This window comes from Macadamia integrifolia, chromosome 2 (genome assembly GCF_013358625.1).
Source record: "Macadamia integrifolia cultivar HAES 741 chromosome 2, SCU_Mint_v3, whole genome shotgun sequence".
In the NCBI taxonomy this organism is placed as follows: Eukaryota; Viridiplantae; Streptophyta; class Magnoliopsida; order Proteales; family Proteaceae; genus Macadamia; species Macadamia integrifolia.
In genome coordinates, this window is record NC_056558.1 from 30,164,672 (window position 1) to 30,181,190 (window position 16,519).

A 16,519-nucleotide genomic window follows, 5' to 3' on the forward strand; every position below is an offset into this window, starting at 1 on the left:
GGCGGTGCTAGGAGGGGCAGACATATCTTGGTATGCTCTACCACTATGAGTGGACATAAGGAGATGGACAGCCAAAGGTACGGTTGCCACCAAAGACTCAAGGTCTACTCAGGATCTCCAATTGAGATTAGCAGTTAGTCCTTTCAATCTTGAGGTCAGAAATCTCCCTCTCGAGTAAATGCTTTTGGAGGTAATAACGTCCAATGCTATTTGGTCCTGCCAACTTAAGAAAGAAAAGGGTGTCCTCTAATCTATGGTATCGCTCTCTTAGCTCAGACTCGACCACGGACAAACGGTGATGGAGACTAGACCTCAAAAGATAAGATATGTAAACAAGGGACAACAGTACTTAATTGCCCTTAACTTAGACAAAACCATGCTCTGATACCAAAATAATGTAGGGGGGGTTCCTAGATGACTAGGTCTCCTACAAGATTAACTAACTAGGTAGATTAACTTAAGGGGCTTAGGTAAATAAGACCAAAGAATCTCAGCAAACACGATTAAGCATACAAGATAAAGCGAGACTAATAAACAAAGTAGCCAAAAGCAATATTAATCTAGACGGAAAAACACATAAATTCTTACTCAAGTTTCAAGTGGGGATATGGGGAAGGAAACAAACGACATATGAATATTAGGTTCAGCACAAATCAATTTAGACACCCAAATTAGATATGCAACATTCGATAAAATAGGCATAAACAAAGGGTAAGGGCAGACTTCAACGTCAATGGGTTGCAATATATGTAATATGGATTTAGGGAGGTGGGGAGGATTTAGTTTAGTACTTTACCATACTATTATTCAAATCTGAGGAGAGAAGAAGAAATCCAGGTTCTCCAAAATAAAGAGGTTGTAGTCCACCTTTTGTTGAAGAAGATACATCCAGCCAATTGTAGAGAGAGTAGCAGCAGTGGTGTAAAGGCAGCAGTGCAGTTTTGTACCGGCAGAAATATGCTGCTGCAACAAGTTTATAACAGCAGGAATATGTTGCAGCAGCAGTGAGGTAAGGTAACAGGTGCAGTAATAACAACACAGCAGCAGAAAAAAAAAAAAAAAAAAGAGATAAGACTGAAAAGAAAGAGAGGGAGGCGAGACAAGAAGATTGAGAGAAGAGAGAGCCGAGAGAGTAAGGGAGGAAAGAGGCGAGAGAGAAAGATGAGAGAACGAGAGAGAGAGAGAGAGAACCGTGAGGGGTTTGGGGGTTTATTCTTGTTTTCAATATTCTTCATTAATTGAGCATAAACAATGGCCAATGGCCTTACACTTAAAGAGAGTAAACTTCCAAAAATAAAAAGATACTTAGAAACTCAATTGCATGAAATAAAAACTACCTAATAGATCAATATAAAGAAATCTTAGTTTCCTAATTGTGTAAGACAATCAAATATCACTAGATTTAAAGCAAAGTACTAGAATCAAATAAGATTTGGTGGGGTCTACAAAATCTTCCAAGATCTTCTAAAAATCTTGATCGATCTTGGGACCCACAAGATTTTCTGAAATCTTCTAAGATCTTCTAAAATCTGGATCGAGCTTGGGGCCTACAAGATCTTTTTTTCTTTCTATTCTTCCAGCCACAAAGATGGCTGCTTCTTCTTCTTCTTCTTACGCCTGTACACTTTGATGTCCCCATAAAAAAGACATGCAATTTTTCTTATATGTTTAATTATCATGGGAAATTGGGCAACCTCTCCCAATAAAATTATCCCAAATTGGCATTGGATTTGGGAATTGGTTACCTTGAGGGGAAAAAGTCAAAACCTAAAGGCCAGAAATGTCAATTTTCATAATTTTGTTGAGGAATCATGGGCTGGGCCAATTGTTTTCGTTGGAGTTTGGACAATTGGACTGCATTTGGTTAGCGGGAGATTATATATATAAGACAAACCCACGAGAATCTTCCCATCTCCAACCGGAACGGTCTAACAAAGAAATATTAGTTTACTAAATCGCTTCTTCTTCTTCTTCTTCTTCTTCTCTCTCTCTCTCTCTCTCTCTCTCTCTCTCTCATTTTCTCTGCATCCACTCCTCGCATTCATCTCCCCTTCTCTCTTCTCTCTCTCTAGAAAAGCAGTTCTTCTTCTTCTTCTTCTTCTTCACTTCGTCTTCTCTCAGGTCTCTCAAACAGTTACGAGTTGTCACTCGCAGAAGGCATGGTGTGACAGTCAGGTCAGGGCGTGAGGAAGGTTGCATCGAAGTTTGGTTATTTAAAGTTGAGGAATCTGCATCGAATTCCGAGAACTCAGTGGCTTCATCCCTTCAATCGATAGAAAAAGAAAGAAAGGACATTGAGACTTTTGAAGTTTGGTCTTCCCAGTTTATAGCTACTTTGACGCATTTATCTTCTGAATTCTCCTTTGACTCGCAGGAATTAAAGCTGAGGTGGAGTAGAATTTCTCTTTCTTCTTCTTCTTCTTACTAATCTGAATTTTAATTTCAAATTTTTATTCCAATAATTTCTGTCAGAGCTTGGGGTACCGGGTGTGATAGTTCCAGAATGGTTCGATTTAAGCATTTCGGACCTCAACCTTGGTCAATTATCTCATGCGACGAACGCTGCAATCTAGATTTGTTCAGTTTCTTCGCATGAGGATTTTGTTTTGGGGAATGGGTTTGCTCTCTGTTTGTTCAGATCAATTTGGTTTCATTTCTTGCATATTAATGAGTTCAAGCTCTTTTCCTCCTCTTTTAATTCGGTCAAGAGTAATTTTTATCAGTTTTTTTCTCTTTCAATCAAGAAGAAGTGTAATTATGCTTCTTCTCTGTTTAGTTTTTAATTGTATTTATATTTATTTATTTTTTTTCTAAATCCGTTCCTCTTAATAGCTTTGATTATTCTGCATCAACGCTCTTTTACTCTTTCTGAATATAGTCCAACAGATGTGAAAATTTTCTGAATTTTGTTCTAAGGTCCTTGTTTCGATTCCTTTTGTTTTCTCTGCTGCATCTTATCCTCTGTCCCTTTACTGGAACTTAGTTTTTTCTATGTAGAAAGGTGAAGCTTTTGAGCATTGACTCTGTTTGACTTTAGTCAAAAGTGGATATATATGACTCCACTCCAAAATTTCCAGTTGTAATTACCCCCTCCCCCTCTGGATATATATCACTCCAAAATTTCCTGTTGTAATGACCCCCTCCCCCTCTTTTTCAAGAACACGCGATTGCGAACTCTTTCTTTCATTGTATGTATGATTTTTTATTTTATTTTTTTATTAGGCTAGAATTTAGTGCGTTACAACTTCTGGATTTCTGTTCAGTTTCGGCTTCTTGCGTGATTGCTTTCATTTTAATCTTAAAACCAGGGAAAAAGTTTTTCAGTTTGTTGGAAAAGTCCATTAATTCTGCATTTAGTTACTGTTGTTCTACTTTTTTCTTTTCACCTTTTTTCATACTAATGCCCCCCCTTTAGCCTTGTGGGAGACCTGGGATGGGTATCTCCTTTTTTTTATGGATAAGAGGATGGGTGTCTCACATTCTTCTTTTTTCCTTTGAATTCTAGTTTTAACCTTCATTGTTGGTCGACGAATTTTACTGGAGAAGCAAAGGTCCCCCCGAGGAGACGTTTTGATGTGACTTGATTCATTTCTTTGGTTCTTTCAATTCGTTTTCTGCAGAATTTAGTATGAATGAGAATCTCATTATAGACTCATTGTTGGAGCTTTAATTTGAGGTTTCTTGTTTTCCTGAGCAGTTTCTGGGTACCTGATGCTTCTGTTAGAAAGATTTTAAATTTCTTACATGACTTCCATGATCAATATCTTTTCGACAAATAGGAAGCTACTCTATTTTATTTTATTTGGGGGGGGGGGGGCTTGAGCTTTACTTTAACTGTCTAAGGAATTCAGAGCTTCTTGCTAGTTGGTTTTGTTCTGCAGTTTGAATCGAATAACTGAGTTCTTTTTGTTTTACTGCAGTCAAGTACAACTTGAACATTTTTAAGGATGTTGGAGAAAAGTGAGCAATTGAATCACGAGAAGATGATAGAGGAATTTGAAGGGTTGACAAGGGATGCAAAACGAGTTCAGAGAGAAACTCTCCATAAAATTTTGACAGAAAATCGTGAGGCAGAGTACTTACAGAGATGGGGCCTCAATGGAAGAACTGACCCTGAGACTTTCCAGTCTTGTGTTCCATTGGTTTATCATAGTGATTTGGAACCTTACATTCATAGAATTGCGGATGGAGACGTTTCCCCTGTTCTTACTGGAAAACCGATTACGACCATCTCTCTAAGGTATGAAACTTCTGTTTGTCTTTGTCATGAACTAGGCCTGCTCTAATTTATGAAAAAATGAGTTTATAACCTTGGAGAGACTGTGGCCTGCCGCAGTTCTGGAACGACACAAGGGAAGCCCAAGTATGTTCCTTTCAATGAAGAGTTGGTAAACTCCACAATGCAGATATTCCGGACATCCTTCGCCTTCAGAAATAGGTAAGCAGCAATGCTTTGGGAATGCTTTGCCTATGGCCCCCTCCCCCCCATCCCAACCCAAAAAAAAAGGGGAATTTCTATGGTCCTGATATGAAATATCCTATTTCCATGACCCTGAAAATTGATTTTAGTTGTCATTTAAATTCCCCCCTAGTGTCAATACAACAACAACAACGACTTAGCCTTGTCCCAACTGAAAACCTCCTAGTCTCAATCTTGTTGACTATTATTGATTATTATCATCATCTTGCTCTCATCTCAACCTTTTGGTAACACTGCCTAAATCTGTTCGTGGAATTATATGTTTCCAATGCCCTAGTTCCAAAATATTTGTGTTTCCCTATTTATGGAAAAGGAAACCCATTTTGCAGAGAATACCCAATTGTGAATGGAAAAGCTTTGCAGTTCATCTATAGCAGCAAGCAGTTTAAAACAAAAGGGGGTCTGGCAGCAGGAACTGCCACTACAAATGTTTACCGGAGCTCACAGTTCAAGAAGACAATGAAGTCAATGCAGTCCCAGTGTTGCAGCCCAGATGAAGTCATATTCGGGCCTGACTTCCGCCAATCCTTGTACTGCCATCTCTTATGTGGACTCATCTGCTATGATGAAGTTAAGACAGTGTCTTCTACATTTGCCCACAGCATTGTCTATTCATTCCGGAAACTCGAACAAGTCTGGGAGGAACTCTGTACTGATATCCGAGAGGGGGTCCTTAGCAGCCGAGTCAATGATCCTTCTATCCGAGCAGCTATGTCAAAACTTCTCAAGCCAAACCCTGAACTAGCAGACTTGATCTATAGGAAAATTTCAGGATTGAGTAATTGGTATGGCGTAATACCGGAACTTTTTCCTAATGCTAGATACATATATGGGATCATGACAGGATCCATGGAGCCATATTTGCCGAAATTGAGGCATTATGCTGGTGGACTACCTCTGTTAAGTGCAGACTATGGGTCTTCTGAAGGATGGATTGGTGCCAACATCAATCCTAGGTTGCCTCCCGAGCAGGCCACTTTCGCAGTGCTTCCGGATATTGGCTATTTTGAATTTATCCCTCTTCAGGAGGAGAATGCTTTCAACGTCCTTCATAGTGAACCAGATCCAGTGGGTCTAACTGAAGTTAAGATTGGCGAAGAGTATGAAATCCTCTTCACAAATTTTGCAGGTATGTTTATATGAGAATTACTAACCTTGTGATGGGAACTTGGAGAAATCATTCTTTCTGCTTTGAGTCCTGTTTGAACTCCCCGCCATCCTATACATTCAAGATATATCTTTTTCTTTTCCTTTTCCTTTTCCCATTTCTTCTTACTTGGTTTGGATATATGATTGATGGGGTCAAATATCGGACTCATGAGATGGTCCTTCGTGTTGTGCTTCCATTTCAAGTCAAAATATCACTGTTAATGATCCAAAATGGTTGTTGGGTGGAGTTGTTCGGAACACAAAACCATGGAAAGATTTTAAATGAAAATCTTGGTTGGAGCCTTATCTTTGAAGCTTTGAATCCCGTCTCTACTTTCATTTTCCTAAACATGTGTAGCTTTGGGTGCTGGTGAAAGGATGGTATATGTGATGTTTTGATAGATAGGATGGTGCAAAGGTACTTTTGGTCATTTTTCTTCAATGTCGTGTGCCTATCATAATCAGGGAATATTGAATGGAAACACTGTAAAATTAATGGAAAACAAACATTAGTTAGGTGAAATCCTTGCTTGATATTATTGAAAGCATGTCTTGGAAAGAATGGGATCATATGAGACAAAACTGCTTTTAGTGTTGTAATACAACTAAATTTATGCTGATCAGTTTGCCATTCTAACATACATTGAGGTACATTGCAGACACATTATATACACTACTTACATAACATTATATCGTTTCACATACATGCCCAAATACTATATCACATGGTACAGTGATTCTGGCCAATTGTGTAAATAAGGTCTAAACATCCATAGTGCAGTTTTTGTGATTCTTGGTGGCTGGAGCAAGTGTTTGGTACTGTGTGCTTTATGTCTAGTTCAATTTGTTATTTTATCCCCTCAATTTCCATCGTTGTTTCGAGTGTGCTTGTAGATATGTCTTCAGAATCAATCCTTTGTGATAGTGTCCTCTGATGTAATCGATAGGTGATGGGTTGATGTTCATGTAGTTGATTATTAGGGAACTTCCAGATGGGTTGTCTGTGATTAATAAATTATAATAATACTTTATTCATGGAATCTTGATTTATCTTTGTGGTTGATCCATAATGCAGGTTTATACAGGTACAGGCTAGGGGATGTAGTGAAGGTGATGGGCTTCCACAATTCTACACCAGAGCTCCAGTTTGTTTGTAGGAGGAATCTGCTTCTGACAATCAACATAGACAAGAACACAGAAAAAGATTTGCAGCTAGCTGTAGAAGAAGCCGGTAAACTGTTATTGGAAGAGAAGATAGAGGTAGTTGACTTTTCAAGCCATGTTGACTTGTCCACAGGCCCTGGCCACTATGTCATCTTCTGGGAACTCAGTGGTGAGGCAAGTGAAGAAGTACTTAATAAGGCTTGTGATTGTTTGGATCGATCTTTCGTGGATGCGGGCTATGTTAGTTCTCGCAAAGTCAATACAATTGGAGCACTCGAACTCCGGGTGGTTGAGAGGGGAACCTTCCAGAAAATTCTAGATCATTTTCTTGGGCTTGGGGCTGCAGTCAGCCAATTCAAGACCCCAAGATGTGTGGGTCCTTCAAACACCAGGGTCTTGCAGATCCTATCTGATAATGTGGTTAAGAGGTATTTGAGTAATGCTTTTGCTTGAAAGGTGATGAGCAATACTTAATCCTATAATTGCTTGTTTGTCCTGTGTTGGTACTCTGATATTTCATGTTGTGATTAGCAATGCATTGGGTTGTAAAGAGGAAAATGACAAAAATTTAAAAGGAATAATTAGGTTGCATATTGTATTGGTGCTCTCTCTCTCTCTCTTGATCTCCACTGATCCCCAGAAAGGGGGGGGGGGGGGAAATAGTCTAGATTGGTGGTGGCAGATTTCTCCTTTTTCTAGATTTTCTCTTTTCTCCTTTTAATTTTCTTTTGGGTAGCGGGAATTGCAAATATAGAAGATTAGTATGATCTCTGGTCTTTAGCTATGGGGATACTGTTGTGTTATCGGCTAGCATCAAATGGATGAACCTGATGCTTGAAAATAAAATAATGAGCTAGCAGCAACTTGGTCTTTCAATAATTGAAAAGGAAAAAGAAAAAAATGAAAATTTTTGGATTAAAGTCATGGTGAAGAGATTCCTTATTTATGTTTCCATCGGATGTGATTTTAGGGGGTGGTATCGGATTTCATCCAGTTGGGGGAGGGGAGTTATAATCCTTGATTCTCCTTAATGTCGGCGAAGAGAAGAAAATTTCTTCACTGCTTTTTGAAAATTCTTGGATTTTTATATTTTATTTTTTTTTTAGAATCAAAATTGGATTGGCTGTCAAGACACTAATAATACTATTATTCTCTACTCATATACTTAGTATCGCTACGAGTGAACAAATGCTAAGTGCATTTTAGAATTTATACTACCAAGAGGTTCTTGGGTTCAAGCCTTCAGGTTCACACCTTCCTTTCCCCGTCATAGAATAGGATTGAAAGGAAAATTTCGGATAGAAATGACAATCAATGGAAAAATAGGGATCATATTATATGATACATAACATTTTAGTGTTTTTATGAAAATGTGCATCCTAGCCACTGAATATCATATTGGATATTGAGATCATTTTCACTATATTTTCCTTCTTCTTTTATATATATATATATATATATATATTTCTTACAATTTTTCTAATGCCTATTCTCTCGTGGGACCCTTCTGAACCTAATTATCTGAATGCCTTTTGAGATTGAACTTTTTTGTTGGGTGATCATTTTAAAACACTTCTCATCCCCTTTATGACATCTCCATAAATTACCCCTCTCCCTTGTAAGTTGATTGTCAATAATGTATTATTTTAGTATTGTTTTCATTGAAATATTTTTTGAATTGTTAACCTTTTTTTTAGGGGGAGGGGGGTGGGGGTTGGTTTATATAGGAAATATTTTTTGCCACCGTAAAGGCTGTATTAGTTTAATTCAATACATCTTGAAGATATTAGATATATATATTTTTTAAGAATAGTTTATTTGACTTTACATCTTTTTTTTTTTTTTTTTATCTATCTTGTTTAAAGTGACTCGAACAAGTCTCTATTCTTTAAATGCAAATAAATAAATACGACAAAAGAAGCACACCGAAGTACCAATTTAATATGCATCCTCTCACATGATGGATGTGGGGTTCGCATTGACAATATCTGTCTTGTTCTAAACCATGTGGGTCCCATGTAAATAATATCATTTTCTGCATTAAACAGTAGGTGGTGTACGGATTTCTCCTCACACTAGCATCATGAGTAACCCTCCCCCAAATAAATAAATAAACAGTGTGACCATAGTAATTTTTAACTCTTTTTTTTATTTATTTATTGAAAAGATAGTATTTTCTAACTCTATACAAATAATGCTTACTTGAAGTTGCATGTAAAATGCATTTCTTTTTAATGAAAAAAATGGTAAAATATTAACAAAATAGCAGATTATACAAATCATTATTTGTACAGAATGAGAACTTGAAAATTAATTGATTAGTCTATTTGAAAAATACAAATATAAATATTTATATTAGTCAATTAAAGATACAACTAACGTGTCTAATAAATGAGGGAGATGCATACATATAGTTATTTTAAGGATATCAATCTAATTAATGGTCAAATTGATCAAATTAATCTCAATCAAACTGCAAAACTATTGATGAATCCGAAATTAATTAATTGGTTTTAAAGCAATCTTCGTTATTTTTTGAAGTATCTCACTCAATCAATTTAATCATTTTTTGTTTTACACCCCGAGAGGAGGTAATTTTTTGGTTTACAATGTTGGCATCCATAGTGATGCATTAAAGAACTAGGTTTCTAGTCAAATGACCAATTGGATATTTTTTCTAATTATCTAATGTAATGGTTTCTTTCTTCTGATAAAAAATAATTGATCAAATTAATCACCAAGATCAAGACTAATTCTGGACACTAAAACTCTCTGTTAGATGAACACACGATACCATCAAAACATGATTATTAATTAATTAATGGTCAAAAGAACACTACCTATTTGCTCGGCCACTACATCAATGTACAAACCAATGGGGGATTGCGTAGATGCATCTTCAGCTCATGGAGAGGGGCAATACAGTTTTTTCATGCCCACTTGTGTCTAGGTGTAGACACACACAGGCAGTTAGCGTTCTTTTTCCCTTAATTTTTTTTTCGAGTAGAAACTACAAAGTTTGTCATTAAACAATCTAGAATCGGAAGTCCCAAACTCCCATGGAGTTTGTATCACAATCCCTGTCACATACGTAACTTACACACGGTTAGTGATGACATCTGTCTCTTATACTTTCATAAATGTCTTTCCATGCACTCTTAATTGCAGCAAGACGTATACACTATTTATCCACCCTAAAATCAATCCATTTCGAGATCAAAAGGCACTTTTCAATTAAAATAAGCCAATACAACCTATCCAGTATTGGTCACTAATGATACCAATGTATATTTGATACGATATCGATACCTAGAACCCTGTTACCATTCTTCTTCTGTTTGTTTGCTGAGACAATATCTGAATCTAAAATAGTAAAATCCAAGCTGAAAAGGGGGAGGGGAAAAAAAAAAAAAAAGGAATTTAAGAGGAGGAAATCCGTTTATATATACTCTTACATTTTGCATCAACTGATTTAAGTATAAAATCACAAATACTTTTACCCTTAAATACTGATTTAAATATAAAATCCCAGTCAATATGTGGTAATCTCATTGGTGGGCCTTCATTCTCAAAACTTAAATATAAAAAGAGAGAGAGAGAGAGAGAGAGAGAGTAAAACAGGGCATGTGTATTAAATAGTTTTCTCCTCTTTCTGCATCACTGCTGGTTTATAAATTTGGTAGGATTATTTTTTATTTTCTGGGAGGTTGAGACTGAAGCTCCAGAAGAATCCCCAATGAAGGAAGCAGAAGCTAGAGAAGATGAAGAAAAAGAAGAAGATAGAGGAGGAGAAGGCAAAGAAGAAGGATCCTTAGAAGTTTGGGATTGTGGGAGCTTTTTATATGATTCATTCGAATTAGCATCGTTAAGCCATCTAATCGATCGGCATACTATGGCCTTTCCCTTTATCTGCAGATCAGGAAGAAGCAGTAGCTGTAGTTTATCAGATCAATCTAATGGTGTCTCTGCAACAACAGAGGAGAACAGAGCATTGTCTAAGGTGGGTTCATTGAAGCTCGGGGAGTTTGTGGAGAAAAACATCTTGAGAAAGACTTCAATTACAGAAAGGAATAACAAAAAAACCAAGGCCAAGAAGAACCCATTTTCTTTGTTTCGTGATCTTTTTCGATTGTGGAGGAAATCTTGATTCCACCAATGAACATGAGAAATGAAATTGCAGGGGAAAAAATCCCATTTTTACATGTAGAATATTAGAAATTTTGTATGATCCATTCCTTGAAACTATAAAAAATGAATCAAATTTGATTTTTTTTTTTTTTGAATCTTGGGGTTGATTTATAGTAAAAGGATTTCTTTTTTATGTCTTTTTCTTCTAATTTAGCTTATGTTCATCAACGGCTTCTTTCAGAATCAAGATCTCACAGTTGAAATCACAGAGAGTTCTGAAATGGTATCCAGCTATTTTGGGTTGACCTTTCTTTTTGTTTATTTTGAGCTATTTCTCTCTTAACAATAATGGTATTGCTTACAGCTGCACCAGACACCATGGAGCATGCAGTTCTGTGAACTGTTTTTTTCTTTTTTCCCTAAGGCTGCGTTTGGTAGTCATCCATCCTTTTTTAGAAAAAAAAAAAAATCTGAATAAAGTGTTTGGTGTCAACTTGGTGTTTTTAGTTTTTTTTAGAAAGAAATGAGAAAATAAAATGTGAAAAACGTAAAATGATGGAATGATAAAACCTTGTTCCGTCATTTCGATTTCGTTCTAAATACAAAAAAGATGAACAACTAGGATAATCGTTCCTGAACAGGTTCACCAAACACCATTTTTTGTATGTTTTAAAACTACACTTTGACAGAAAAACTGAAAATTCTGTCTTTGACACGAAACTTCGTTTCTTGAACTGAATGACTACCAAACGCAGCCTAAGTATTTTTTTGTCATTCTCGTTTTAACTAACTATGAGTAAGAGTGAGATGGCTACCTTATAGGGTTGAGGGAAGAATTTGTTGGCTCCAATACTATCACATGAAAGGTTAGGTGGAACTGAAATTTAAAATGTGGCTGATGCACATTTGGACACCTAATGATTATAATTGACATATCAACTTTCCACATGTTTAGAATGCATAACATGATACATTTGTGAATGAAATATAGTCTCTTTTTCATTCGAAATAAATATACACATCTTCTCAGGAGATAAAATTGAAACAAAAAAGTTTTTTGTATGTAGGATGAAGGAAAATTACATCCATCTGGGGACATAAATTGTCTCTGTAAAAATCGATAATACCCCTAATATTCCCCGATTCCATTTGCACGCGATTCAAATCCATGTGTCAAAGGATTCTCCCTTATTCATAGGCGAAGGAAAACTTCACCTAAGAAAATTTCCACCGCTCACCGTCCAAGATGATTTGCTGTTATAATTGGATTTCTGAAAAAGTGAATGCCATTATTAACCCCCCTATTTAGAATGTCAGATATACCTTTTCTCATTTCAATCCATATATTTGGTTATTGGATACCAATACAATACTGATCCAGATTGGATCGATCAGTTTTGCTCTTACTTTTCATATATATTTTTTAATGATTTTACCCCTAAATCGATACTAATACCTGATTTGGATCGATTAGATATCAATATCGATCTCATCCAATATCGATACTTAGAATCAGGTTCAATTGGAGAATCAGATACTGCGGATTAAAATGTTCTTTTCACCATGGATGAAAATGGAGACGCAATTGCATACGTAATGTAAGGAAACTTTTAAATAACGAAGACACCTTTTAAATCCTCTAAGATATCATCTGAAGATAGAGAAATCATCTTCAGTTTTATCTAATTTTCATAATAGAGAAATTTTATTCTACAATCTCTCTCTCTCTCTCTCTCATATTTTAATGCAAATTCCCACAACCAATAATGCAATGCTACGGTCATTTTTAACAACAGTGAGGGCATTTAAGATATTTCCCCATAGATATATTTCCACATTAACAAATTGATGGATCATAAATACAATAAAACTGAATATTTAGAGAAAAAAATATGTCTACAAGCTGTGCCAACAAGAACAAGAATGGTAACATGGCAGATGTAGCAACAATTCCGGAAATGGTTTCATGTACTTCCTCAAAGTTTGAAAAGCTTGGACCAACGATATAATTTGCAAACTATATAGTAATATATATGATTGAGATAAGTCACTAAATTTGACATGTGACAAAATCATAAAATTAATAATCAATTCACTTATTAGAGAAAATCCACAGAATTCATAATCAATTCAATTATTAGAATGTCAAAATTATCCCTTTAATTGGTAGAAGTAACTGATGGTACTAAATGCCTATCCATAATCCCCTTTGTTGGGTTTTTTTTTTCTTAAATAATAATATTTATTTATTAATATATTAAAAAAATGAACAAAAATTAAATGGCTTGTTGTTGATTGGCTTCATACAACCCATTGCAGGAGTCAAAATGGGATCTGCTCCAATTAAAAGGGGTATTTTGAAAAATATTGAAACTTAAAGGGTATTTACAAATCTATAGGGAAAGGGAATTATTCAATTTCGACCAAGGGATTATGGGCAAATTGATGGGCTAAATTACTAGACTGGTAAAGAGCCCATCCTACTGACATTTTCCATTAATAGTTAGAGTGGGCTATACGCCCATAATACTTTTGCATATCAGACTTTCCCAAGCCAGTCCAAGAAATGGGAGTTCTAATGGGCCGGGGGCTACTTCTCTCCTCGTGTTTTCTCATTTGAATTTTGATTATTGCTATTGGTCGTGACCGATCTTAATTCTTAGTCGACATCGTATCAGTGGATTGATACGGACGAAGGGTAAAATGAAAAGAACAAAAATGGTTTAAGATTTGAAGTTAGAGGTATTTCTGTTCGATCTAGGCCGATTTAAATCGGCATCAACCATAACCGATCCAATTCTCAATATCGAGTTCTCTAACCTTAGTGACTCCCCACCCCAACCTTCTCCTCTACTGTGAGTCACCCCCTTCAACTCCTGACACATCCCTATGCTCCACTCGCACCCCCTATCCATTCACGATATCATATCAAGAGAGGGTTCCTAAAAAGCAATGTGACCCTTGCGTTGGGACGGAATCAATAAGAACGGACATAGAACATCAGCAATGGCGGTATTTCCATTTTTTTCATTTTTTCAAGACACGCAAGACAGTTATTTCCCCACCATGTGTCTTGGTGTAGGAGTTATGCTGTTTTTGTTTTTTTATATCATTTTGACACTTGTTTTCTGGAGGTGGGGTAAGGGGAATTCACGGTTTGTACCAAATAATTACTAGCGGTGTAAGATTGAATTTGATAAAATTTCAACCAAATTGAATTGAGCTTGGCCCGATCTGGTTCATTTTTGGTTCAAAGTTGAGCCATAATTTATCCTGACTTTATGACCTCTTTCTTATTTAGGTACCACCGGATTACTTCTTACATCTCTCCTTCTGGTTGTCGAGCTGTGTTAATAACTATGGGTGCCAGGCTGGCCTGGATTTGGGAATTTGATTAATTTTCAATCAAACTGGGTTGAGCCTGTCTTGGTCCGGTTCATTTTGATTCAAAATTGAGCCTAAATTTAGCTTAATATATTTTTTTAACCCCAATATTATCTGGGACTAGGATAGTCCCTAGAATTATATTAAAGATGAATCTGATAATAAAAAGACAAGAGGGGATATAACTTGCTTTACCCCAAAATAGGAGAGACAATTAAATCTATCAGAGGGCATTTTTTTAGTCTAACTTGCAACTATACAATCACTTTCTTATCCAAAGATCATACATCAAATTTTTTTAGTCAGAATTAGAGCATTAGACAACCAAGTAAAAGTGCATCATCTCCCTAAAACTCCCCTCTACCAAAAGTCAATAGAAAATGTGAATACAAATACAAAACTAACATCTAGACATGATTCAATTACGGAAATGAAAAAAGGTGAAAAGAACCCTGTCTGCTTGTGTGTGTCAACAATGATCAGGTTCTCTTACCCAAAAACCAATAACTACCATAATGGACTTTTCACTTCCGTCATCACCATCAACAAGATAACTTTTTTAATGGGAAAAATAAAATTAGCAAGATAACCAACCTACCATAAGGACAAAATTATTCAAAATGAAATTGAGATTTTTCTAATAGTATCCACATTACCTCATGTCCCACAAATAAAATAAGATGTCAGTCCATTAAAAAAAGAAGAAGAATATTTTGCTGTCTTAATTTCTTTGCTAAGATATCAACAACTATGCGATAATTGTTAGAAAATTTTCTAATGATGGATTTCATGTAAGTGACCAAGTTTATTGTCAAAGACGGTGAAAATGATGTTGAATGGCAATATATCGAGAGAAATGTGGAAAGAAAGAGATAGCCATAAGGAAATGTTAACACACACGTTATGCAACCAACTCTAGAACTCAAATGGATTAAACAAGAGATTTATTTTCCCTAAAGTCTCTGAATTTAACAAAGTTAGAAAGATAATTTTGCTTTTTTATTGGTGAAGAAGCAAATGGAATCACGTCCTGGTATGTGCTGGACTTATTCCATGCAAAACGGTATTGAAACCAATACCAATATCATCCATCAGGTTTTGTCTTCAAATTAAGAATTTTTTAACAGATTTACCCCCAGTTAGAATTGTTCTACTGATACAAGATCAGGTATGTATCAATATTACACACAATCAATACCAATACAACTTGGGATATGTCTAATATAATACCATTTTTTTTCCAAATATGACTCCATTTATATTTCCTTATGTACATGTATATAGGGAGGTTAATTTTCCAAACGATTGAGATGAGCTTCTAGTTGAGAGGCAAACAACTAGGCAGTTGGGTTTTACCGTAAATCTAAGAAAATGTTTGATTAGGGGGATCAATCAGCCAGGCTGAGCCGGTCTCGATCGGGCCTAGCCAAGCTTGGTGGGCCTACACCCTTGGATCGTGACCTACATGTTTAAGGGATGAGTCAGTTTCAATCAGTCTCGTGTTGGGCTCGATTAGGTTTTGGGCTTTAACCGTGCTTCTCGTAATCGGGTTGATTATCATCGGGCCTTAAACAACGTAATGTACCAATAAAGCCTTAAACAAGTCTTAAATGATCTTTAATTGTGTTAGATTTAAGATACTTTAATATATCTTATTAAATCATCAATAACTTAGAAAATATATTATGCTTAATTATAGTCAGTAATTGGTAAAACGTATCATTATATATTCGATTCTATTAAAAAAAATAAAATATAAATATAAAAGGTTGGGTTAAATGTGTTGGGCCAAGTCGGGCTTATTAATGGGTCGGTCCGGTTTGGTGTCCGTCGGGCTTACCCCTTGCATCGTGTACTGCCTGTTTATACGTTTAATAATCAGTGTAAATTGGGCCGGTCTTTAAACGGTCGAGCTTGATAAGTCAAATTGGTGTGATATTGGGATTGACACCCTTAGATTCGACCCTCCTATCCCCTTTGAAATATATAGTAATATTAAATTAGTAATTAGTAATAAATGTGACCTAATAACCCTTTTGCTGGACCCTTGTGGATCTCCTATCTGACCTTAGGATATCCCTTATTTAGGGGGGTGGGGAGGTTGTTGAATAAATGGGATTGTTTGGTGTCTTGGAGTCTCCCTAAAGGTAGAGTTGTGGGGTATTGCTTTCTTGGATTGTTGATAAATTTGGTCCTCTATCTCCTCACGGAAGA

The 16,519-nt window shown here is 36.1% G+C and overlaps 1 protein-coding gene across 3 annotated transcripts; it reads left to right on the top strand.

The window, feature by feature from the left end:
* Positions 1-1,854: 1,854 nt before the first annotated feature.
* Positions 1,855-7,384, top strand: LOC122092725 (jasmonoyl--L-amino acid synthetase JAR4-like). Of its 3 annotated transcripts, none has more exons than XM_042662969.1 (5): positions 1,855-2,388; positions 3,921-4,240; positions 4,337-4,438; positions 4,810-5,609; positions 6,705-7,384. In XM_042662969.1, exons 2-5 carry the CDS (start codon positions 3,948-3,950, stop codon positions 7,244-7,246), a joined length of 1,737 nt encoding a protein of 578 aa, XP_042518903.1. In that variant the 5' UTR covers positions 1,855-2,388; positions 3,921-3,947; the 3' UTR covers positions 7,247-7,384. The 3 variants fall into 3 exon arrangements, with proteins under 3 accessions (XP_042518903.1, XP_042518909.1, XP_042518917.1); XM_042662975.1 differs by lacking the exon at positions 1,855-2,388 and adding an exon at positions 3,449-3,676; XM_042662983.1 differs by lacking the exon at positions 1,855-2,388 and adding an exon at positions 3,449-3,626.
* Positions 7,385-16,519: the final 9,135 nt, after the last annotated feature.

Coding starts and splice junctions, on each gene's coding strand:
- LOC122092725 (XM_042662969.1), top strand. CDS start 3,948: ATGTTGGAGAAAAGTGAGCAATTGAATCACGAGAAGATGATAGAGGAA. Junction 4,241..4,336: donor ATTACGACCATCTCTCTAAG/GTATGAAACTTC, acceptor GGCCTGCCGCAG/TTCTGGAACGACACAAGGGA. Junction 4,439..4,809: donor TCCTTCGCCTTCAGAAATAG/GTAAGCAGCAAT, acceptor CCCATTTTGCAG/AGAATACCCAATTGTGAATG.